Source organism: Sparus aurata, chromosome 11, assembly GCF_900880675.1.
Source record: "Sparus aurata chromosome 11, fSpaAur1.1, whole genome shotgun sequence".
NCBI classification, from domain to species: domain Eukaryota; kingdom Metazoa; phylum Chordata; class Actinopteri; order Spariformes; family Sparidae; genus Sparus; species Sparus aurata.
The window spans coordinates 21,936,312-21,960,018 of record NC_044197.1 but is presented as its reverse complement, the minus strand read 5'-3'; the positions used below and the strand labels follow the sequence as shown (position 1 = coordinate 21,960,018).

General features: G+C 41.4%; 2 protein-coding genes across 3 annotated transcripts in view; one reads left to right on the top strand and one right to left on the bottom strand.

The window, feature by feature from the left end:
* ttc22 (tetratricopeptide repeat domain 22) overlaps nucleotides 1-23,707 on the bottom strand; it is a 50,132-nt gene that overhangs the window by 9,152 nt on the left and 17,273 nt on the right. The window lies entirely within an intron of this gene.
* Nucleotides 1,193-23,426, top strand: lurap1 (leucine rich adaptor protein 1). The gene is made up of 2 exons (XM_030433224.1): nucleotides 1,193-1,927; nucleotides 15,615-23,426. The coding sequence occupies exons 1-2, from the start codon at nucleotides 1,715-1,717 to the stop codon at nucleotides 16,491-16,493; spliced, it is 1,092 nt and encodes a 363-aa protein (XP_030289084.1). The 5' UTR covers nucleotides 1,193-1,714; the 3' UTR covers nucleotides 16,494-23,426.

Genomic DNA, 23,707 nt, shown 5'->3' with positions numbered 1-23,707 from the left:
CATAACCACGAGCTTTAACCTGATCTATCATGGCAGCCACAGCGCTCCTGGTTCCACATGAGGAGGTCCAGGCCTGGTGAGGAAAACACTACTCACACTGAGTCTGAATAGGCTCGGAGAAGGTTGTCATGTCGAGCCACAGGGTGTGAGTGTGTGTGAGTGTATTGAGAGTAATGCGATATCTTAAGTAACCCAGACATCTGTCATACTTGATTACACTGATTAGAGTCTTCAACCATCTCACCCCACAGGGGCTCTGCCACATCTGAGCAGCTTCTCCATGAAATCAGCTGAACCGTATTGCAACCGTAATTTGAGCTCCTTAAGATTTATGTTTTGGTGAGAATTGGCAACAATTAAAAGTTTTATTTTAGAGTCAGCTGCATCAGCTGAGTTTGAAATCTAAAACAGATGAAAAGACTTTCAGTGCCTGTCTTGTTTTGCTTTTTAAAGTACAGCATCGATCGAACCAATGTTCAAAGCTGTTCAATTTGTATACGTGCTACAGGCTGTGTTTTGGGATTTTATGTTACATGTATACATGTTTTGGGTGTATGTGCACGGACTGTTTATTTGATTGTCCAATTATAGGCCAGATTCTGAACAAAGGGGGGTTCTGTATTTTTCAGAAATACTTTATTGATCCCTCACTGGAGAATCTTGTTACAGCAGGACCAGAGGAAAAAGGTGATTAAAGAAAAAATAGAATAATTAGCAAATTAAAATATCAAAACAGGCTTTGAAAACTCTGTTCACCTTTTACAGACTATACAGATATGACCAAGATGGATAATTGCACTTTTGCACCCCTATTTGTAATACACAAACGGTGTGTAGTAGTATAAAAAAGCACAAGAATATGTAGATATAAATGCATAAACAAACTAGTTAAAACTAGCTCCACTCCATATATCTATTCTTATTATTATTTAGCGATGCAAGACAGAACAGTTGAAACATTGATGACAGAGATGAGTGACGTAAAAGAAAGAAATGAAATCATTAAAATTAAAAAGCAGTTTTAGGATGTTGGCACTATACTGTATATGTTGCTGTATTTGTGCATTGACTTAAGTGTTCTTGAGCAGCTCGAACAGGGAAGTTGTTTTATTTTGGCAGTTCACATTCCTCAAATGCTGCATGTTCCTGCGAGTGTTTTATTTTGACAGTCAAACCGGAAGCGGGGTGATGTCACTGTTTGTGGCTGACGGCGTGGGGTCTCCTCTCACTCTGCGGCTGCTGGTTGCTGTCATCATGCAGGTGGAATCTGCGCAATGTAGCTCAGTTTAAGGGTCTCCAGGCGGACACGGCAGCGTCCTCCAGCCTCCACCGGCCTGCAGCGATCACACACCGGACTCTGGAGGGACCAACAACGTGCCGCGGGAATAAAAAAGAGAAGAAAAGAAGATTTTCCCTTTTTAAAGCTTTCAGTTTGTTTAGAAATACGGGCTCAGTCGCTTTGCCAACAGATGATAAACAGCTAGAGGACTGTTTCCTCTGAGCAGCATGCTGCTGTGATAATAACACGCTGCTGCGCTGGTGCTGTCAGACTGTTTTCCTCTCCTGGCGCAGTCTAACTCAGCTGGAGGCGCATAGGATGCCATACAATCCTATAGGAAGTGACTCTCACAGCTTGACAGGCAACAATTTCATCGAACAGCGAAGGACGTTATAGATTTTTTTTTTTTTTTTCGGTTTCCACACTAAAGACGCGATGGATGAAGGCACCGCCAGCGAGACCATCCCAGATCTGAAAGACATAGAGGTGAAAATTGGACGGAAGACCCCCGAGGGTTTGCTCAGGTGGATGCGGGAAGAAGCTTCCTCTCTCCGGGGAGACGCCAAGCTGAGCGCCGCGCACGAAACCGGCAAGGAGACGGGGAGGAAGAGTTTGGATGAAAAGATCAGGAAACTGAAGGTGGAGATGGTAAGTGTGTGTGTGTGTGTGTGTGTGTGTGTGTGTGTGTGTGTGTGTGTGTACGTGTACACGCGCGCGTGGTGGCACAAGCTGTTGGACGTGTGGCAGATTGTTTTCCAGGATGTCATTCGCTGAAGTCACCATGGAATTGAGAGATCCCACTGATGCCTTGCTAAGGTTGAGATTTGCTGCTCCAGTGGTTTAACATCTGTCAGCACGTCAGTTCATCATGACTCAGGGCTTGCTTGAAAACTGTGTATAATATGTGGGCAGGAGAGTCATATAACTGTTGCTACATGCCTTGAAAGTATACATTTATTAGAAACAATACAATGCCAACTTACACCAGGATTAATAAGAATAATGAAAAATAATAATACAAATAAATATATGTGTTTTTGATATGACTGACTCAGTCTAAATAATCACTGAACATCTGCAGCTGATGGAGAACAAATGCTTGTGTTTTTTTGGGACATCCTTAAGCCTCATTTCCTGTCTCATACTGGACTCTTGATTCCGATACTAATATCATAAACAAACAATCTTAATACCTCTTATCTCTTGAATTACAACAAAGATACAAACTGAGCGGGGCATTACAGTGAAGAAACAACTTGTCTGTGCTCTCTGATGGACAAATTATGTGATGTTGAAACTTGTTGTCTCAAACCATAGTTTGGCATTTCTGTACTGCAATTTCGTTGCAGGTTCAGTATACTGTTAAGCATTTTCTTAAAATATCCGCAAAAGCTCCTTTTCTAAAGTCTTGATGCAATTCCAATCATTTTTGGCTGTGTCTTGTGATATTGTCATTGCATGCACACATGCACTGCCTTGTATTGAGATGCATCCTGGCACCGATAACAGTTGTTCAGCTTCCACTTATTTCACAAACCACAATTTTCTTTTTGAAATACATTGACAGTTAATATTGATTTGTGTACTGTTACCAGGTAATAAGACAAAGTTGATATTCTGGCTAGTTTATGGTTTATAACACATGACTTGTTAATGTGAATTGTGTATGTTTAACAGTGGTACCAGTACCAGTTTCAGTGTGGCTCTTAGTGGGACTAAATGACAAAAATTCTGGTAGTCTTTAAAGGAATAGTTTGTCATTTCAGGGAACCTGCTCACCGACCTTCATGCCATTGATACCATTCTCATGTCTGTACAGTATATATGTAGCTAAAGCCAGCAATAGTGCAGCCCAGCTAAGCATAAAGACTGTAAACATGTGGAAACAGCTAGCTTGTTTCTGTTCAAAGTAATAAAAACTCCATGCCACCCCCTCTATGGCTCACTAATGAACTTGAAATTTTTTGTTTGTTCAATCTGTACAAACACATGAGTGAAAAAAGAGCAAGTTGTGGTTTCATGTGGGGTGCCAGGCTACTTCTTGGCCGGAAGCAGTGATTTCCTGGAGGCTTTTTCGTTACCATGATGTTGCTAGGCAACCAGCAGAGACTGAGTGGTACAGAGTGGTATCAATCTTATCATCTGACTCCTGGCAAGAAAGTGAATAAGCATATTTTCTCACATTGGCACGCTACAGTTCCGATAAAAAAGACTAAATTACAAAGAGTATGTCTTTACTTGCCATTAGTCTCAAAATGTACTAACAGTAATATACTGCACTCAGGGAATTACCGACTGATGATATGAGGATGTGATTGAGTTTGCCACTAAATAAATGTTACTGTATGAAACAGACCAGTAATATTTGTCATTTGAATTGACTGGAGTGATACAAGTCCCCTCATACTCAGTCAGTACCTCAGCTGCTCCTCACCATGCCAATAGCTGCAGATGTCTGTAGTTGCTAGGAAATGAGTTGACTACCAAAGGCCTGTCGAAATGTGGCGAATTCATTCATCCATCTGTTTTCAGGTGCTCAATCACACAATTGATACCGTGTAAATTTGTAGTTTTCCTAACATTTCACATCTCCATACATACTTGGACTTAGTTTTGCTGCGATGTATCGGAACATAATCCAGCCGAAACAGGACTGTTTTTGTTTTTCACATATTAAATGATTTTCACATGTCTTTGTTTACGAACTGCAATCCATTGTTTTCTTTTCTGCAGCCAAGTCTGTTCTTTGTTTTGACCGCCTATTATTTCCCGTTGCGCTGTGGTCTTTTTGTTGAATCAAACAAATATCTCTCAGTCCTCTTGTTTACATGGACCCCACCTCCTCCAAACAGTGAGGGTCTGGAGCAATAATAATGCTTTGCTCTACAGTTTTTTTCTTCTTCTGTGATCATGTATATCCCAACATTCCAGTAGTTGTGACAAAGAGCAAATCTAGCGCCTGCACTAAACTACCAAACAAAGCGAGCTGTCGTATGAGACAGTTGCTCCAAAACACATCGGAAACATCCAAAAGACATTATCAGTTTGTTAGAAATGGAAACACTTCACTCCAGCATTGTAGAAACACAAGCTCATGATGCTGGCAGCTCAGATGCACTTTAGAAGTCTGGAGTGTCCAAAAGAGGAAATCACGCTCTCCTCACTCTAAGTGAACACTTCCTGAAGAAACATTATCAGCTGTACTTTTATGAGCCTATAAATACTACTTGGCTGTCTTGGTACTTGCCAGTATCTTGCATCCAGATGGTGCTTGCGTGCGTAATTCAGTTTAGAGTACAACATGACTTTGAAATGAGCCTGCGCCATTGTGATGATGCAATGATCCATAATACAGATACACATAGATGTTGTATGTGTCAGCATATTAAAGGGGAATTCCAGTATTTTTAAACGTGGGTCCTATATTGCATGTTAAGGCTACACAGTTACAATGGTTGCAACATAACCTTTTAGGACAATCCCAACATCACAGTAATGTCTTTTAAAAGTGCTTGTTTTTACCACTGACAGGCTGAGGTTCAGTGTTTCCCACACATACAGTTTACTTGAGCGACCACCTAGGTAGTCACCCAGGTATATTTGGCGACTTGTTAAAAAATTTTAAAGGCTGCTTTAAAAAAGAAAATCATTTGTAGCTACAAATATTCGGGTATTTGTTCGGTGGGTAGGAATTCAGTTTTCAGTTTTACAATTTGGATATTTGTATTTTTGCTTTTTTTGTTCAAATTTAGGCTATTAATGAAACATAGCTGTTATTATATCTTGTTTTAAGGCACTGGATTGCAACACTAAACCTTAAAAAAATTGTATTTTTTCTTCAATAACAAATAGCAATAGAAATTGATAATCCACAGCAGAATCCTTAAAAATGAATGCATTTCATCCATCTCAGTTGAGAACAGAGAAATGTCCTTCATCAGTCATGCTCAGTACTTCCTCTTCCCCCAAAGCTGTTAATTTACAACCAAATCTCCAACAGGTATTAGGGACAGCTCTAGTAACCTCCACAATCCTCTCTCAAACTCTCACTTTCGTTTGATCCGTTGTTTTCCTGCAACAACTCACCTCTCGAAAGATTTCAGAGTGAGACTTCTCCTTGACTGAACACTGTGTTTCTGATTACCAAATAGATCTTGTTTTTTAACAAAAAGGTCTACTTCCATAGGAATTGGAATATTGTCAGGCACTTAAAATGGCAACGCGAGACGTCTCGCTCCTTTTCAATCTTTGATGAGAGTTGCACATGCACATTACTTAAGGGGCAGGGTGTAGCCAATCAGAGGTCGAATAGGGCGGGTCATTCCAAGCAAGGTAGTGTGATTGAAAATAACACTGCTACAGCTGGTAACCATGGCTCTACAGCTGTGTATGTTTTATGAGATATATAGCCTATATATGAATATAAATATTTATATAACATCTGTTACATAGAAAAGGCTAGACTCAGAACCAGGTGTTTCAGGCAGCGCAGGAGCAGTGTTTTCTGTGGGAGAGAATAACTCCCTTTGACGTGGACTTCAGGCTTACTTCAGGCTTTTTTACTTTGCAGACCCTTTCAAGGCACAAAAATGCTACATAACAAAATGAGCAAGGTTTAATATGACCTCTTTAATAACATAGCTGTTGTCCAAAATGCAAGTAACTCAACTGACGAAAACAGGTTGGGGCAAATCTAAAAAGAAGGAGAAATGCAAAAACCAAAAGAAGTACAAAGAAGAAGTTGAGGGAACGCAGCAAAAATGAGGCAAACGAAACAAGGGAGAGAAAAAGAGACAGGTGAAACCAATAGGACAATCAAAAAAGGCATGAAAGCAGAAAAGGACAGGATAAAACTAGCAAAATGGAAAGGAAATAGCTAAACTAAATACCCAAACCATGACATTATATTGCAGCCATTGCAGTCATTTCCACCTCAATCAAATGATTCCTCAAGGATTTGCCCTCAGCCCACTTTCACCCACTTACACCACTTCAATGGTACAGGTCCATCGACAGCTCGATATGTTTAAGTAATGGCTAAATAAAATGAAAAGCAGTTTAGAAGAAGAAATATGTCTGAATTAGATATAGTGGCATTAAATCAGACGATTATTAAGTCCCTAAAGTTTCACATAAGCTCATTCATTTTTATAGGGATTATGTAAACTACAGTATTAGGCTATCAAAATATGAACATAGAGAGAAATTAACTATTTTAACAGACATGATGTCAGCCAGTTATAAGTGTTCAGTTGCATCCAGAGAGTTTCTGTAAATCAGTTTCGAGCAGAGGGTCAGACTGATCTGTTAGCAGTTTTAGCCGTTAATCAGGTCTGCTGCAGAGGGAGAAGTGATAAAAACCCACTAACTGGAGGGGAGTGAAATGTCTAGCACAGAGCTCCTCTGTGTGTGTGTGTGTGTGTGTGTGTGTGTGTGAGTTCCATTCATCATGAGAGTGGTGTAGTGTAATGGGAGTGCAGAAGAAGAGCTCTGAGTGCTGCACTTTCATCAGAAATCTGCTTACAAAGATGTGCAGAGTGTCTGCAGAGTAATGCTGAATGCAAAGCGCACATGTGCACACCCTCGCGCACGTGTACTTAACCTGGTCCCTGGATGTGTATTTTCCCTCACTGTTTTCTGATGCTGAACACTTTCTGTCATGCTGATAAGCTCACAAGACCCACATCCTCACACACACACACAGACACAGCGTGCTAAGTAGTCGGCTATAATCTGCTACTTATTCTCACTTTTTCTATGTGTGAGTGTGTCTGTTTGCTCTTATGCTCCACAGTCATCTGTTATATACTGTATCTGTAACCGCGCAGCATGCTGATGGTGGGCTGCATCATCTGTCTGCTGTGAGATCAAGCAGTGTGTGTGTGGGCCATGACGCTGTTTCACCACCACTAATCAAATGTCTCTCTGCTTCTTGTAAACTGTCAGGAGACTCAAGATGTTATACTGCATTCTTGATACAGTACAGTATACAGTACAGTGTGTGTTAAACTGGAACAAACACACAACATTGAACACATTCATCAGTTACAAAGTATGTGTCGGTCTGAACTCTTTGACGAATAAGGCAGATGCTGTATAATGACATTCTGTCTGTATGTCTGGTTAAGTAGAGTTTTTGACCTCTAACAATGCTATGGAGTGATTGTTTGCTGAGCGATTGTTTGTCGAGCAATGTGCAGATCTGTTTGGGCCTGTGATGATGTGAAACACGACGCTCGAAACACGTTGGTCAGATCCAGGAAAACCAGGGCTCCAGGGTGCGACTGTCCTGGTCGCACAAGCATCGAGTCAAGTGTGACTTAACATTTTCATTGGTCGCACTGTAGCACCTGATATTCAGCCGGTCAGATTAAAAAGATGTATCAAATATTTTTTTATTTTTTAAAATTTTTTAAGTATAGCCAATTTCCCATTAAGACCGGAGAAAATATAATATAATATAATATTAACACTAAGTTTAAACTTTTTTCTAATAAATTAATGGTTTTCATAACAACCCGGTAAGAGTTAATAGAGGTTGTCAAGCACTTACTGTTGCTAGACATATTAACAATCTTACCAAGTTTGTTTATGATAAATCAATTAAGCTTTCAGCCCATAACATTTCTAAAAATCATGAAAGTGACGTCTTCAAATTCCTTCTGTTGTCCAACCAGCAGTCCGAAACCCAAAGGGTCTTCATTTGCTTAAAAAAATGGAAAAGAAAAGGAGCAAATCCTCACATTTAAGAACCAGCAAATATTTAACATTCTTGGTTGAGAAATGACGAAAGCGATTAAACAATTATCAAACTAGTTGGTGATTAACTTTCCTTCGATCGACTCATTGTTGCAGCTCTAATTCGTATACGATATTTAATAAAGAACGCAGCAAATCCTCAAGTTTGAGAAGCTGGAACCAGATAATATTCAGCTTTTCTGCGTCAGAAATAGCTGAAACGTTTAAATTGACTATCAGAAATGGTTCTGATGAAATTTCTCTATGTGTCAGAGTAATTGGAAGAAATCGCTCTGAAAAGGTGACTGACGCGTGTAGAAAGTGTACTTAATCGGTGGAAAGGCTTCATGCGATCATCTGATATCTGGCTTTAGGCTGTCTGCTCACATAAACCCTGTACACTGTATATACACACACTCTCTCAATGCTTATGTCTCAGTTTGGCAGAGGATATTTTCTACAGCCCTGCGAGCTGAAAGCAGTTAGATGTTGTTATTGATGATTTGTACTGTTGCTGTTCATCTCTGTGAGAGCAGTTTTACAGCCTCTGTCTTTTGTCTCCGGCTGTCTAATAGAGGACATGACTGATCCAAACAGAGTCGCTGAATACAGAGACACTCCTTTAAAGCCACATGAGACTGGCAGTCAGCCACGCACACACACACACACACACACACACACACACTAAAGCTCTTTGCAAGCTTTTTATACATGCATTTTTTAAGCACCTGTATTTCAGCTATCAAAGGGAGACATGCAGGGTGAATGCTGTGTTTTTGCTCGGGTGCTGTGAGTTTTCTTTTTTTTTTTTGTCTCCGTCTCTGTAGCTCTCCCCTGTCGCTCTCTATCTCTGTCCTCCACCTCTGGGCAGATGAATGACAGTGCAAAGTCAGCTTGGAGCGCGGAGCTGAGCTGCAGGGAATCAAAATCTAGTCTATTTAATCTCTGGCTCCTCTTTCTCTGTCTGGCTGCTGGCTGTCTCCTCAAAGACAGCCACAAGAGGATTTTGTCTAATTCAATCATTGCCAAGTGACCTGAGCTCCTTAATTCATCCATTAAATTTAGTTTTCAGCCCCTGTCTCTGAGAAACTATCTGTACGTAGTCCTGATTTCTTTTCTAAATATGTTTTTAATAGGAACCCTAATTGTTGAGTTTATTCGCAGGTTTTCAAGTGAAGGAAAGGAAAGTGTGATGTGGGATTAGGTCTAGGCAACAAGAGCCCTTTGGTTAAGGTTAGAGAAAGATTAGGTTTTCATGCGTCAAGTGACTTCTGCACACACATCAGGACCACAGCATTGTGTCAGTGCTGGAAAGAGGTCTGACTGCACCAATTCCCGTTCTGTTACAGGGGTGAAAACACTTGGGCTTCTTCTATTTCTCTTAACTAATCAGAAGCTGTGTCTCCCCTGCAAGATAGTGTTGGGGGGAACTTGTTTTATCCGCTGAGCGGAGAGCCCTGGCATCTAAATGACTAAATCCCAAAGAAGGAAAGAACTGCTACCTTGTTGAGGCTCGTAGCGTCAGCGACCAGGTTAGGGTTAAAGTAACCTGCTATTTTCAGTATGTAGGCTGCTAGCTCAGAGGTGGTAGTTTACCGTTGTAGATTTTGAACACAGTAACACGAATGCAGCAGAAGGGAGGAGAATGGTACCTTAAACAGGCCATAAATGGAAAACCTTTCTCCCTCCCTTCCTGGGAGAAACTGAGTGCTGTTCCCCTCACTGGTCTATAGCGTTGTAAACATATTGTGTTAAATAATATGCATCTCAAACACTTGTGCTCATTAAAGACGCCAAACACTGTGTTTTTATGTTTTTAAAGATTGGTTTCCTTGTCCACTGCCTACCAACCTGCACCTACACACATAATCCCTCCCTCATCTAAACCAGGTGCTGTCAGTGCCTAAAAATAACCACAGAAATGTAACGGCTACAATATTAAGGGAAATAAGATATGATAAAGAATGAGTTTCATCTGGCCTTATCATTCTTTGAAAATAGATTCCTTTTTCAGAGACAGGGTTGTTTGTTTACCAAGTTTGCACTTCCCCTCATCTCCTCTTCTGATGCGTATAACTCACTTTTGATTGAACTGAATCTGACTTCTCAGCTTTCATATCAACTGGAGCATCAAGATTCCTCGCTCGCCCCACCGGAAAAACCATCACAACAACAATGAAATATTCCCCTTTTCTTCTTACATGGGGATATGTTGTCTCTTATGTGCTGTCACTCCATCTCCTTCATGAGAAACTCTTTTTTTTAGCTTCTATGCAGGAAGTGTTTGGAAAGGTTGCAGAAGTCACATGGAAAAAAATAAGCAGGATCATTTTACAGCCGGTATTTTAGTCTTGTGAAACATTTGTTGTCATTTGGCTTGCAATAAATATCTTGCATGTTTGCCATCTAATAGCCCATGTCTGCTGCGTATTCTGAACAGGGGAAACAGGACAGGAACGAAGGGAGTGGAAAAACAAGATGGGACGCTGCTTTGATCCGTCAGAAACAGGAACACAAAAGAGGAAATGTAACGAGGATGAGTGGCTGTTTTCACAGAGCGCTCAGACAGATGGAGCGGTCGGTGGTTTGCGGGGAGACACGGCCGACCTTCTGCTGTCTATGGAGACTGTAGGGACTCTGCAAGGTCACCATGGGTGTGCTGAAGGCCTGAGTTAGATTGGGAAGGTGAAACGACAGACAGTGACACCAGGGGACATGATAGAGAGAGAGAGAGAGAGAGAGAGAGAGAGAGAGAGAGAGACTGTGACGAAAGAGACGGGTGCTTATTTTGCTGGTGTGTGAGAGAACGAGTGTGTGTTTGTGCCGTCCCTGCTGGCAGTGATTCAGCAGTCTGCTTGGTAGCTCTGTGACATTGGGAGGCTGCCGTCGCCACATGGGAGAGTCTGCGTCACGGATCGAGCTTCAGCTGTGAGTTTGTTATAACAATGACTGAATATCTGTGTGAAGACACTCTGTGAGTGATTGAAAATGCATTCTCACACATCCCAAAACAAGAAAAAATTATTCTGGGGCACCTCGTGGCTTAGTTTTCTACAGTAACGTCTGAGATAGAACTTAATAGGTACATTTTGTTTGATTACAAGTTGTGTTTTCCTGGGCATTTGTGGCGATGATACCAACGCACTCACCAAAATAATTGATGAGTTCACTGCAACTGTGGACTAAGACAGATGGAGCAAGAGGGACGGGTGGTCATCCAAGAGTGGTTGTAAACAAGCCAATGATATTATTAATATTATTATTATTATTATTATTATTATTATTATTATTATTATTATTATTACAGACAGATTGATATTAAGACCTGAGTTGTCAATCTTTAAAGATACAGATTGGGTTCAAGGTACAAACAAGTGATCCAAAATACTGCACCACAAGTGATTCTATCACAGTATCCACATTTTGATAACAGTGGATGATGTGCAGCTAAAGACTGATATTTATCTGAATATTGTTTGCAGTGCACACACACACACACACACACACACACACACATACACACTTACACACACACACACACACACACACAGGAAGATGATCTTTCCAGAATCCTATGGATCAGCCAGACGTTGCTTGGCCTCGTGCCTGAATTGGAAAACTGAAATCTGTTTGGCTGAACACCGATGGCACAGAAAATGAAAAAAAAAAAGATGATTAATGGTGTTTCAGTCCTAAAGGCTGCTTATCCCTTGATGCTCACTCACTCATCCTGACTGATCTCACATGGAAACCTTTTGACCCCAGTATTGCCTTTTCCATCTGACTGAGCCCACACTATACAACTTCATCGTTTAATTAGAGGCTATTATAAATCACGGCACAAAGTCAGGCATGTAGGCATTTTGGTTTGAATGGCAAAGACTATGAAGCACGATTTGATGATTTAAGAATAAAACAAAGTATACTGTTAATTGAACCATAAGAAACACTAGTCTTGCAATTTAGATAATAAAAGGGAATAATCTGTCCTTTTTGTTACATTCCCACTTGTTTTGTCTGCTGTTGTAGTTTTATTTTATGTTTTTATTTTACATTTGCTGACTTGGGAACTGTATTAAAGTGTGACTGTAGTCCACGGTAAAACTCAACGATATACAGTTTGATATTACAAAAGACAAAAAAGCAACACATCATCACCACTGAGACGCTGGAACCAGGAAAAATGACTCATGCGTTTAACCATTTATCAAATGAGTTACTGCTTTGTCGCAGGTTAACTAAAGGGCAACATAATATTCCAGTAAAGTCAGTGCTCTCTAATATACTACAGGCAAGAATTATGAAGCTTTCCAAAAGGTCCAGTTTCACAGTCCACCGGTTGTAGTGGATACAAATAGTTTTGGCTTGGGATATTTTTAGGATACGGATCCGTCTCAAATGTTTTTTCCTGGATAGAATATGAAGTGGATCGTGAATTTAGTGGAGGTATGTTGTCAGCAGCAGAGTCGACACAGACTGTTACAGCGCTCAGCTTTGTTAGCATCGTGCCTCCTCAGCGCTGACAGGCACGGAGCTACTTTTACTGCCACCCTCATTAAGCGCTCGGTCTCTGCCAAGCTGAAAGACCTCAAACCTCAAACCTGAACCCCACCCCGAATGTCTGACTGTGCCCCAGAACGTCAGCGAGTTCACAGAGACACACACCAACAGAACGCTGTGGTTCTTCAGTTCCTCTTCTTTGTGTGCCAAATCCTTCCTGCAGCCATGTGATGTGTGCTTTTATGCGTGGTTTTGTGTACAGTAGAGGTGGATGGATGGGGTGAATGAGCAGATAGAGATTACCCCTTTGATACAGCAAAAAAACAAACAAACAATACATTAGGAAACTTTTCTTGTGAGCTGGTTGTTGAATGATCGTTAGCATCAACAATGTGTGAATGAGACACACGGTCTGTTTCATTTCTAGTTATGATATGATATACTTTATTGTCCCCATGGGAATATTTGTCTTGTCTCTCTTTGTTGCTGTTAAAGCGGAAAGACACACCACTGTATGACTGACTCCCATGTGTCTAATAAGGGAAGTCTGGATACAGCACCAGAGGCAGAGCACCGTTCATCCATAGACTACATACACTGAGTTCACTAAAGCACGTGGTAGCATTGTGTGTTGGTGTGGTGTTGTCTGAAGACACTGGGGTTCAGCCTTCTGGATACTTTTCTCCCAGTGAGTACAAAAAGCCGGTCACCACAGCTCAACCATCTGCCTATTTTTGGATGGAGACTTGGCCTTTGGTTAGAATGAATGTCATGCTGGTTCAGGTTTGGGCATGTGGCGGGTATGGTCTAGGTTTGAGTAATCCTCCAGGGACTTCATCTGAATCCTCTAAAGTCACATAAACAAGAAATTGGAATGCTTCGAGGCAATCAGACTAAGTGAGAGTGTTGCAGCCAATGGTGTAGGTCCGTATTGCATCAGCCGTGATGACAATTGAATAAGATAGCTGGCAGTAAATGACAGGAGCCGAGCCATCCAGTCTCAACATGAAGATGCAGTTTTATCTGAATCAATGGTCCCAACCTTTGTGAAATGAAATGAAAAAGGTTGTGACCATTTCAAGGATTTTTAGAGGCCTAAATAAAGGCCTAATAATTTTGTGTAACAGATTTGCATCATGTGATTTCTCTGTTTTTTCTTGGGACCCTTTGGGGGCTTCAACCCCACAGTTTGGAAACCACTCATCTAAATCACCCATCCACAGTATGACAGTTTAACCACAGTGGGCCAGATAATGAGAAGGATGAGGTGAAGACACTGAATTTGGAGAAGACTAAATGAGCTCAAGTAGTTTTACCCCACTGCCAGCAGCACTCTCTGTTCTTTTCTGTACATACTCTAGTGTTTTCCTCAGATTCTTAAACACACTGACAAGGAGAGTTTTTGTTTTGTAGAGTTTTTTTGACAGAAAACCACACTGACTGAATCTAAAATGACACATCACCGCTTCACTGAAGTGGAGAAATAATCCATCAGTACTAATATTATGCAGTAGCAGGAGATAGATTGGTTGGCAGGCAGGAAGGATCAATACGTTCCTCTCCACTGTTGTATTGACATAACCTGGCGGGTCGGACCCAGTGTAGGAAATAAAAGAGGTATACAAGACACCAGGAGGTCAGAGGGCAAAGGTCACAAGGTCCCTTCACTTCCATATAACATTGGTACAACTGCTTCATGTGCAGTTTGTCACCATATATATATACCACGTTTGCTGTAATATTCAAGCAGAGGTGGGAAGTAACAGGGCACAAATACTTTGTTATGTGCTAAAGTAGATTTTTCAAGTCCCTTTACTTTGCTTGCGTGTGTATTTAGTTAAATCTTTAAAAAAAAATCTTTTTGAGTCTATTTTGAGTTTTCAAAGAAATCTCAGCTTTTGTTGCCCCCCCACCTACTTTGACAATGACAACTCCATTATTCTGAAAGTCACTCGTATTTTTAGGCTTGTACTATCATTTGTAATAAAGAAAATAGCATTGAACTTGCAAAATAGAAGTAGTTTCTGACCCGGCTGCATATTATAAGTATAATTGTGTGTGATTATGTGAGACATAAGACACAAACATGACACGGTTATATAAACTGTTTATAAACTATGCAGTTTACAGTGTGAATCCAGAAGCTACAGTTGCCTCGAGACAGACAGAGATGCTGACAGTCTGTGGGGCCACAGAGAGACAGAGAAGTAATAAAGAAAAAAAATATTATGTGGAGGAAATGGAGATACTGAAAGACGAGAGAGAGAGAGACTGGTTACATCTGCAGAGAGGGCTGGATATCATGAGGCCAAGCTTTGAATGTTGCTGCCATATATCACCTCATGGCCCTGCGCTGCACCGCAGACCTCTGCTAATGTCTTCTGGGGAGGAATTTTCCATGACCGCAACTGTCTTTTTCCTCTTATTCATCATTTTTACTCCCCTCCCCCCCTCCACACACACACTGACAGATCACATTAGAAGACACCAGCTGTTATTTCTGATCGATTATTACTTTATTTCTTATACCAGATGGCGACATGACTAAATGTTTGCAGCATTTATAGGACATTTAGACTTTTTAAAGATTCTTTTTAATGTGTCATACTTCACAGTGTATATCATTTCCATTTCTCATTGGCTTCTCCTGCAGAGTTGGTTCGGTCAAATTTCCCTGTTAACACTTCTTTAAAAGCTTTATCCACCGCTTACAGAACCGCTTCTCAAAACCTTTTTTCCCCCTCTTTCACCAGTTTGTGCCTCTTTCTGTTTTATTTCCATCTCTGAGCTTTTTCCCCTCCACGGTTACCTTGTATGTTTCCACATTGGTTGCGGCAAACATTCGACTCGCCAGCTTTTGTTATACTTTACTTCCAATTATGGTAATCTGCAAAGGTTTAATAGCATTATAATGGTGTTTGCACTTGTGTGTGGAGCCAAACCTGAATGCTTAAAATAAATATCTGCAGAGTCCTGGTGGTTCTCCAGGTTCACAGCTTGTCTGCCTCTCATATAAAACATTTTTTAACCATTACAAACTGAAAACCACAAAACCTTATTGTCTCTTTTTAATTTCATCCATATCTTTTGTCCACAGGCTCACTTACGCTCGGTGGACGTGAAGATCTTGCAGCAGTTGCTGGCCGTCCATGAAGGCATCGAGGCGGTAAAATGGCTGATGGAGGAGCGCAGCACACTGACGAGCCGCTGCAGCAGCCTGACCAGCAGCCAGTACAGCCTTGGCGAGGGCCCCGACACCTCCTGGAGAGGCTCCTGGAGCAGCCTGCAGGACCCGAACGACAAGCTGGACAACATCTCCATCGGCAGCTACCTGGACACGCTGGCGGATGACATGGATGAGTACTGCCCCTCCAGCTCGGATTCGGTCATCTGCTCCACCACGCCACTGGTCTCAGAGGCTACTGCCGGGGCCAGGACAGGGGGAGGCCCCGGGGCCACGGTCACAGCAGCTGGGACAGGGTCGAGGCCTGTTAGTGGGGTTCGGGCTGGGACCAATGAAAATGGAACTGGGATTAGAAATGGGACAGAGGTGAAAGGTGGACCAGGGCCTTTGGTTACCAGTGCTATCACTGGAAATGGCATTACTGGGAGTGGGACTGGGAAACCAGCTATTCCTGTCAGCTCACCCCAAACCAAGTCTGAGAGCTCAAAACAAGACGCTCCAGTCTGGTCCAAGGCTCCAGAGGTGGGTAAAGGAAGCCCAGTTTCTAAGGGCAACACCCAGGCACAATCTGTCAAGGCTAACGGCGCACTGCAAAAACCGACCATGCAAACAGGAAGCCCGACCCGCAAAGGCCTCAACGAGAAACTGGGGACCAACCAGAGCCCCAAGCTCAAACCATACAAAAACGGAAAGATCGACTTGGATACTTGCAAAATGAACGGCAAAATGCACCTGGAGTATGACGCACACTGGCGGTGGGTGCAGTCTCAAGAAGATGTGACGTTTTTGTAAGGAGGATAATCAGAGAGGGGGATGAAGCCTCTCATGAACACTCCTCCTGTTACATAGATCAGACCACTGAAGGACAGAAGAAGAGCGAACTGCTGTTTGGAAATGCACATAGTGAGGCTGTCCTTGTTGAACGACACTGGGTTTGAAAGACAAAGTTTGTCCTGTTGTTCCCTCCTGTGACTGCACTAACTTTCTATTAAACATTGATGTCACTACTAAGGTGGATGCACATTACAGGATTTTGACCATATTGAGCCAAACGGGGCTGCAACAAACACATTTTAAAATCCTGTGTCATAGTTTTTCTCAGGGTCTTTCTTGGCATTCCCTGATTTTTTCCTCTTCTCTTTTCACTTCTTTTCTGTCCTTTTCTTTCCAGAAGCACAGTGAGATGATCTGCCAGAGAGCTGAAACATGATTTCAGACTGACTGACACTGAACATCAGCCGATGTATACTAGAAGTTTAAAATTATAATTTGATCTTTTAATGCAGAAAAGTGATAATAAACTCCAAGCCCTCTACTTACACTTATCTATGATTAAAACCTAGAGGTCCAACAACATTATTGGACCCCCATTAAAGAATATTGCTCTTTATGGGCCTGCTACAATCAACACCACCTTAAACTCCACCACTAGCAGCACTGATAGAGCTGTTCTGCATCGAAGTTAGTAGAAGAACAATGTTTCCCCTATAAACCCACAAATTAACCCTTTCATGCATGGATTATTAAATCAAAATGTTCAATGTCTGCTTTTACTCTTCAATAAGTGAAAAATCATGCCAATAACTTTTTTTTCTATGTTCTGTATTTTATTTATGAAGGAGTTGTGTCAGTGCCCATCGCAGTGGACACCATGCATTAACGTTATAAAAAGTGTTTCAGAAGAAATTGTTAAATCCTTTAATCATCGAAGACTGTAAAAAAACAACAATATTTTCAGCTAAATTAGAGATGTAAGAAATACTTTTATCCAGATTACGGCCCACTACAGTGGACATTATGCGCCAAAGGGTAAATACTGGGCCTATATTTAAATAAAATCTGAGTCTGTATACACCAACAGTGTTTCTAGGCCACAACCCACAGGTTCAGGTGTAAGATTCCTATTGTTGGATCACCATTATGACTTTACCTTTTGTTCCCTGAGATCTGTTTTGCTCCCTGACAAAGGCTTGATGCCGAAATGCCTTGCAGTGTGTTTTTTAAGGTCTAATGATATCATGTCGATTAAAATATAAGGGCGCATCTAAATAGGCAGAGTGTATCTTTTGGTGTATAACAGTGGACAGATGTATTTTCAATCAAAGGGGGAAAAAAATACAAGAAACATCTTTCCAAAACCTGGATAATTCATACACTGATGGCGGTGGCCGCCATGCAAAGTGCACACCAGCACAATAGGGTTCAGTATCTTGCCCAAGGACACTTTGACCAGGGGAATCGAACCAGCAACCTTCTGATAACAGGACGCTGGCTCAACCCCTGAGCCACAGCCGCCCTGTGTAACTAAAATAGTTCCTTAATTAGTCTATTTATCTAAGAAAATAAGAATAAAAGGATGTAACAGTTACTCCAGAGGCACTTGCTGCATCTCCTCATCCTCCTGCCATTTTGAATGTGTGTCCTATCTCAAAATGACAAAGAGGTACAGAGAATACAATCAAATGTGATTGTGGACAAGGCTTTGGGCTGGTTAGAGCATGGTACTTCAGCTTAAATGGTTCAAAATTGCTCCCAAATACCTGTCCACTGTCATGAACACCATGCATGAAAGGGTTAAATCGATTGTATAAACAGAATACTGTTACAGACAGTATTACTATACTAAGTACTGAAAAAAAAAATGAAACGTAAGTATCTAGCAGCATTTGATGGAACCTGTGAACGTGTTACTCCCCAAACTCGTACTTAACCTGAACAAAAACTAGAGGATGTGAAAATAGAAGATGGAGCACCACAGCTAGTAAACGTTTCCCCTCATTGAGAAATAATGTACCACTGTTAGTATTTGTGTCTTTGTGGAGCTAATAACCAACCATCTGCAATATTGTATATTCACTGAATCGCAATACAGCTGCTCTGTGCATCAGGTACTAGATGTGACTGGTTTGTAGGCAAATATTGAATATGGCTGAATTCTCTCTTTCTGTTTGAAGCGTTCTGGTATCCTGTGTTAGTTTTTATAAGCAGATGTTGTGCCTGATTGGTGTAAACCTGAACTACATATGCCTGTTTCCCTCCTGAGATGACTGCACTGTTGTTATGATAATCTGAGGTTTTTTGACTGATGTTATTCTTGTTATTTTTGCCTCCTCCGGGCCTCTGCTTGCGTGTACAAATGGCTCGACCGACAGTCCGTGTGCTCTCGCCATGTGAGTGTCGACTGGTAAACGTGTTACGCTGGCTGGGTGGATGTTGCATGCCCTGTGCCGAGAGCTTTATTGGTTGAATCGCGAGAAATGCGTGGAAGACTTAACACAATCAGAGAAGAAAAAGCAATATTTCTCGAAGCCTGTCTAGTGGCTTTCATAAGCAGCCTCTTTGCCGCAAATGGAATCTAATATTATTGTCTGTTCTTCAGGAGTTTCCACAACTACTGACAGGGCGAGGATGTGTGTTTGTGTGTGTGTGAGAGACTGACTGGCCGAGGCCAGCTGGCCCGTCGAGGTTTGGATAAGAGTAGACGAGACGCAAAAGATTTTCTGGAGTTTTCAGCTCATTCGTCAGTGTTACAACAATCTTCGAGCAGTTCATCATGTTAATGCTGTCGGGATAGTCCAACACGTTTGATAAACGGAGGGAAACGTATTACATAATGAGCTCATGGCTGTACATGTTACAGTACACCGTCAAAAGAAAGCTCCTCTTAAAAGTTGGGACTTACACTCTCTCCTTCATTTCATCACCTTCTGAACAGGCTGATGTTTGAGTCAATGTGTGTTATATTTGTGCTCCGCAGCCCTTGAATTGTTGCACGGCTCTAATTCTACACTTTCCATTTAGTGATGGGAAGTGTTTGAAACCTCCTAACGCTAGTGATGATACAATGTAAAGGTTTGGATACTGCTAGCAACGCCAGGTTTTCAATACGTATGGACACATTTCAGTCAGCACCAAAAAAAAGCATAACCAATGCTTCAGTGCCCAGCTCTGTCCCTTTGCATCCTGAAAGTCCTGGCCTAGCTTTTCATATATTTCATGCGCTGTATCAAGGACATTTAAACCCTTTTTATTTTTACCTGCCAAATTGACGGCTCGCGATCTAACAAGGGAAATCTGGGTACAGTGTCATGGAGGTGGAGCCCTGTTAATTCCTCAGTGGGTATGAAGCCAAAAAAGCTCGACTTCCCAAATATAGAATTACCCAGATCTTCCGCTTTCGTGGCCCAACAAGTTTTACAACAAGTCCAATTTCTGATTTAGCCCACGGCTAACTTGAATAGAGACAGATTTATTTAATGGTTTGACACTTTTCAGATTTTCTAGAAGCTAATGTTAGATTTATGAGGAGAATCTGAAAGAAAGAAATTTGTAGGCCAACATGACGACAACATGCTGAAGTCAAAGCTGCATGATGGAGGGAAAGCGTCAAAAGTTGATGATGTTAAAGATGACGCACTGTATTGTAGATAAAGTCAGAGCTGTTAGTACTGCTTCCATTGACACATGATGCATCTACGTATTAAAACATGGTGACTGGGAGTCAGCTTTCTGTCATCTTCAATCAACTCACTTCTTGCTAGGTCTCCCTGAGAAGCAATGCAAACTTTTTTGGTAGCTGCAGTGAGATGTTAAACTCGGCATCTCCATTTGTTCGAGCCACTAAAGTGTTTCCTCTCGCCTCCTCCTGCCTTTCTTTTCATCCCTCTTTCCACCACCACACTGGTTCGGTGGAAATGTTCAGTCCGTGCCAACGCACACATCATGCGCACACAATGCCCTCTTGCTGGAGACAGCACCATAAAGCCAGCACCACAGAAACAGCGACTGTTGGCCAGTCCTGGAGACAGGAGAGGAAAACTGTGCTCACACTGGACCTTGAACTCTTGTACGAGTTGGAACATTTTAAAAATCTGTCCCGGTGATCTCCTTCCCCTCTAAATCTCTTTAAATAACATCTATCCGTCCGTTGGATAAGTATTTCACCCATGGTATATCATCCAGACACCGTATATAGACATGAAGTCATGAAACCTCTGTCCCTTTTTGACATATGTGTTGGCTGTAAAGCAACCTCGCATGCCAAAGAGACTGTCTGCTCTGCTAGTTTGTGGTTTTCTTTCCAAATTAGACGAGCCATATGGGGGAAAAACTAGATTTCAGAGCAGGGAACAAACCTGTAAAACACATTACATCCAGCTATAGTGTGTCTCTGAAGCCATACTGTGGTCCAAGATGCTGTAATGTGTTTTCACTGTGAACATCCCGTTTAAAATAGGTATGTGTACATTGTTTTAAACCTGCTCACTGGCAGAGCTTTAATGGGAATGTAGGTGCCAGGAGAAATGGCTGGTGGCCTGATTGTTTTTTAAAGAGGGATGCTAACTCCTCTGTGCATGGACAAGAATGGAAGTGTCAGTAACTGGCACACTTGCGGAAAAAAACCCTTCAGTCGAAGCTGAAAAGCTTCTCCTCACTTTCCAGATTTTTTCAGAAGGTATGGAGGGAAACACAGAAGGCTTGCTCCCTTAAAATCCTTCTGTTTCTCTCCTTTTATAAAGTCCAGGATTTATCAGATGCCCAGTGCGTGATGTGTTTGCCTTGGCTCCAGGTGCCGGGCACCCTCCAGCTATTTTGGGCACAAGTCAAACAGTATGATTACATAGACGAGTGGATATCCACATGGTTCCCATGACGATGAGAGCGAGTAGGCTTCAGCTCTTGTGGCTACATGAAACAATGTTTAGTGCAGTGCCAGGCGGCAATATAGCAGCAGTGTTTGAGTGATGGCAGGATGAAATGAAAGAGATGACGCGAGTACTGGTGAGGCATTTCAACAGCGCCGGAACAATAACCATTAGAATGACCTTCAACACATTTAGAGATAGTTTGTAATGGATCCTGGACAAAAAAGGGCTTCAGATTACTTAGACATCAGAAGCATCATTACCAAACATAAATACAAAGAAAAAAACACCAGCCAGTGTGATCTTATACAGCCAAAACAAATTGTTCTACTTAATGCTTACAACTGAGCTAAAAGCATTTGTAAATGATTCATTAATCATTATCAAAGGTATTAGTTACAGTTTATAAACTCTATATTAGGGGTGCTTTATTAAAAAGTGGCAAACATTGTCATGATGCACAATATGATCGTGCTGTGATGATGTTAAACCCCTTGAACATAATTATTGTAGCTCCGGGGACAATCATTGACCAATCAGGTTTTTTGTAATGTCACAGCTTAGCGACTCGGGGGTGACCAGAAAACTACACACATGCGAGAAGCTATTCCTAATAACATGTGTGAGATGTTGTGAAAGGGTCTATTTTAAGCCAAAACACAATTTCCTAAACCTAACCAAGTAATTTTGTTGCCTGAACCGAACCAAATATCAACAGAAAACTGGGAAGAGGCAGAAAATGGTAGTAAAAGTACAAAAAAAAGCGTACAAACACCACAGTTTGGTCAAAAGGTGGACTCCATCGCTTCCTCATAGATAGAGATAATAGTCCTTGAGTTACATTGATCCTTATTTTCTAGAAACATAATTTCTGAAACGTTTTTATTGTCCACATGCTTTAAAATCTGTACTCTGTACTACATTTCCAACATTCACTCTGGTGATACGGTTTAATAATAATGATATATTTGATAAATAAGCATCTTTCAAGTCACCGCAATGACACTTTACAAAGCAAATAAAAACAACACACATTAAACACAACACATTAAAAAGTCAATAATGATACAATTTTAACTGCTTTCTTTAAACTTTTCTGTGCCATTACGTTGGATTATGCTTTATGTGACAAAGAGCTCCTTTTAATGATTTAATAAAAATAATAATAATTTTAAAGGAAGGGATTTAACGTGTTGTATCAAATTGCAAGCCTCAGAAAGAGAGAAACAGCAGCTTCAGATACTAGTCATGTTTTTTCAGGGCATTTTCATTTTGTCGCACCGCAACAGCATGCACATTACGCCACTGTACATATTCATGCTGCCACTGTTCTACGTCAGAACACAGGTCAGCCACCCTCTCTATAAACCGCCTGAAATTCTGTCAAGAGCCTCTTTCTTGCAAATTTTGACCTTTTTTTTTAAATCCAGAAGACCGGTTGTGTGTCCCTGGAGGCTGAATGGTGGGACAAACAGTGAGCACGCAGCATGCAGCTAAAAGGAAGCTTCCACTCCCGGTGCCCTGCTGTTCTCTTCCTTCCTCTTGTACATACACAAACACACACAAGCACAACTTATCCCGGGACTGACGTGGGTCTCTAGGTACCTGACAGCTCCTCTAAGAGGCCATTAAGCATTTCCTCTCCTTGAATCTTATTTATACTTTATCCCTGTGTGTGTGTTTTGTTCACATCCCAAACTGCTCAAAGAGATGGAAGTGAATTGAAATAAACCCCACTGAGCGCACACTGGGCTCTGAAGAGGGTCCAAAACTCAACTTAGGCAACACAAAGCTGAGAGGATGGAAGGATAAAGGCTACAGAGACCGACTGCAGTTCACTGGATCGGTCCAGTCAATATCCCGCCTGAGTGAGTGGAATTGTTTTATTTCTATGGTGCGATGCATTTGTTTTTATTATTTTGTTATGCAATGTGTCCGGAGAAATAAATGATATTTTTTTTCTTTGTGAAGTGGAAAAAGTTCGACAAATAAGTGATTATGTTCTTTAATGTGGAGAATTATATTATGCAGTATGTAAATTATACAAGCTTATCCAATGATTAAAGATATTTTAAATCTTTTTGCTTGTGCTTTCATACCCTTGTCAGATAGCGAAGCGGAAGATCCCGTTCATCGTGTGACCTCTTGATCCTTCGGATAAAATCTGTCACTTTCCTTTATCAAAAACCCTAAAGCCCCTAGACCTTCCTGTCAATCAGCAGCTGCTTTTTCTTCCCTGACCTCTTAATGTAAACTGCTCTGCGGAGAGCTTTCACTGAACCTCATGTAGATGTCTGATCGATATTTGGCTCGGCCCTCCCACAAAGGTTTATCAATACAGATCCATTAGCACTCAAAGCA

Bases quoted from the DNA above. Each gene is read 5' to 3' on its own strand.
- lurap1 (XM_030433224.1), top strand. From the start codon at position 1,715: ATGGATGAAGGCACCGCCAGCGAGACCATCCCAGATCTGAAAGACATA. The intron at 1,928-15,614 runs GTAAGTGTGTGT...TTTTGTCCACAG, and splicing joins GGAAACTGAAGGTGGAGATG to GCTCACTTACGCTCGGTGGA.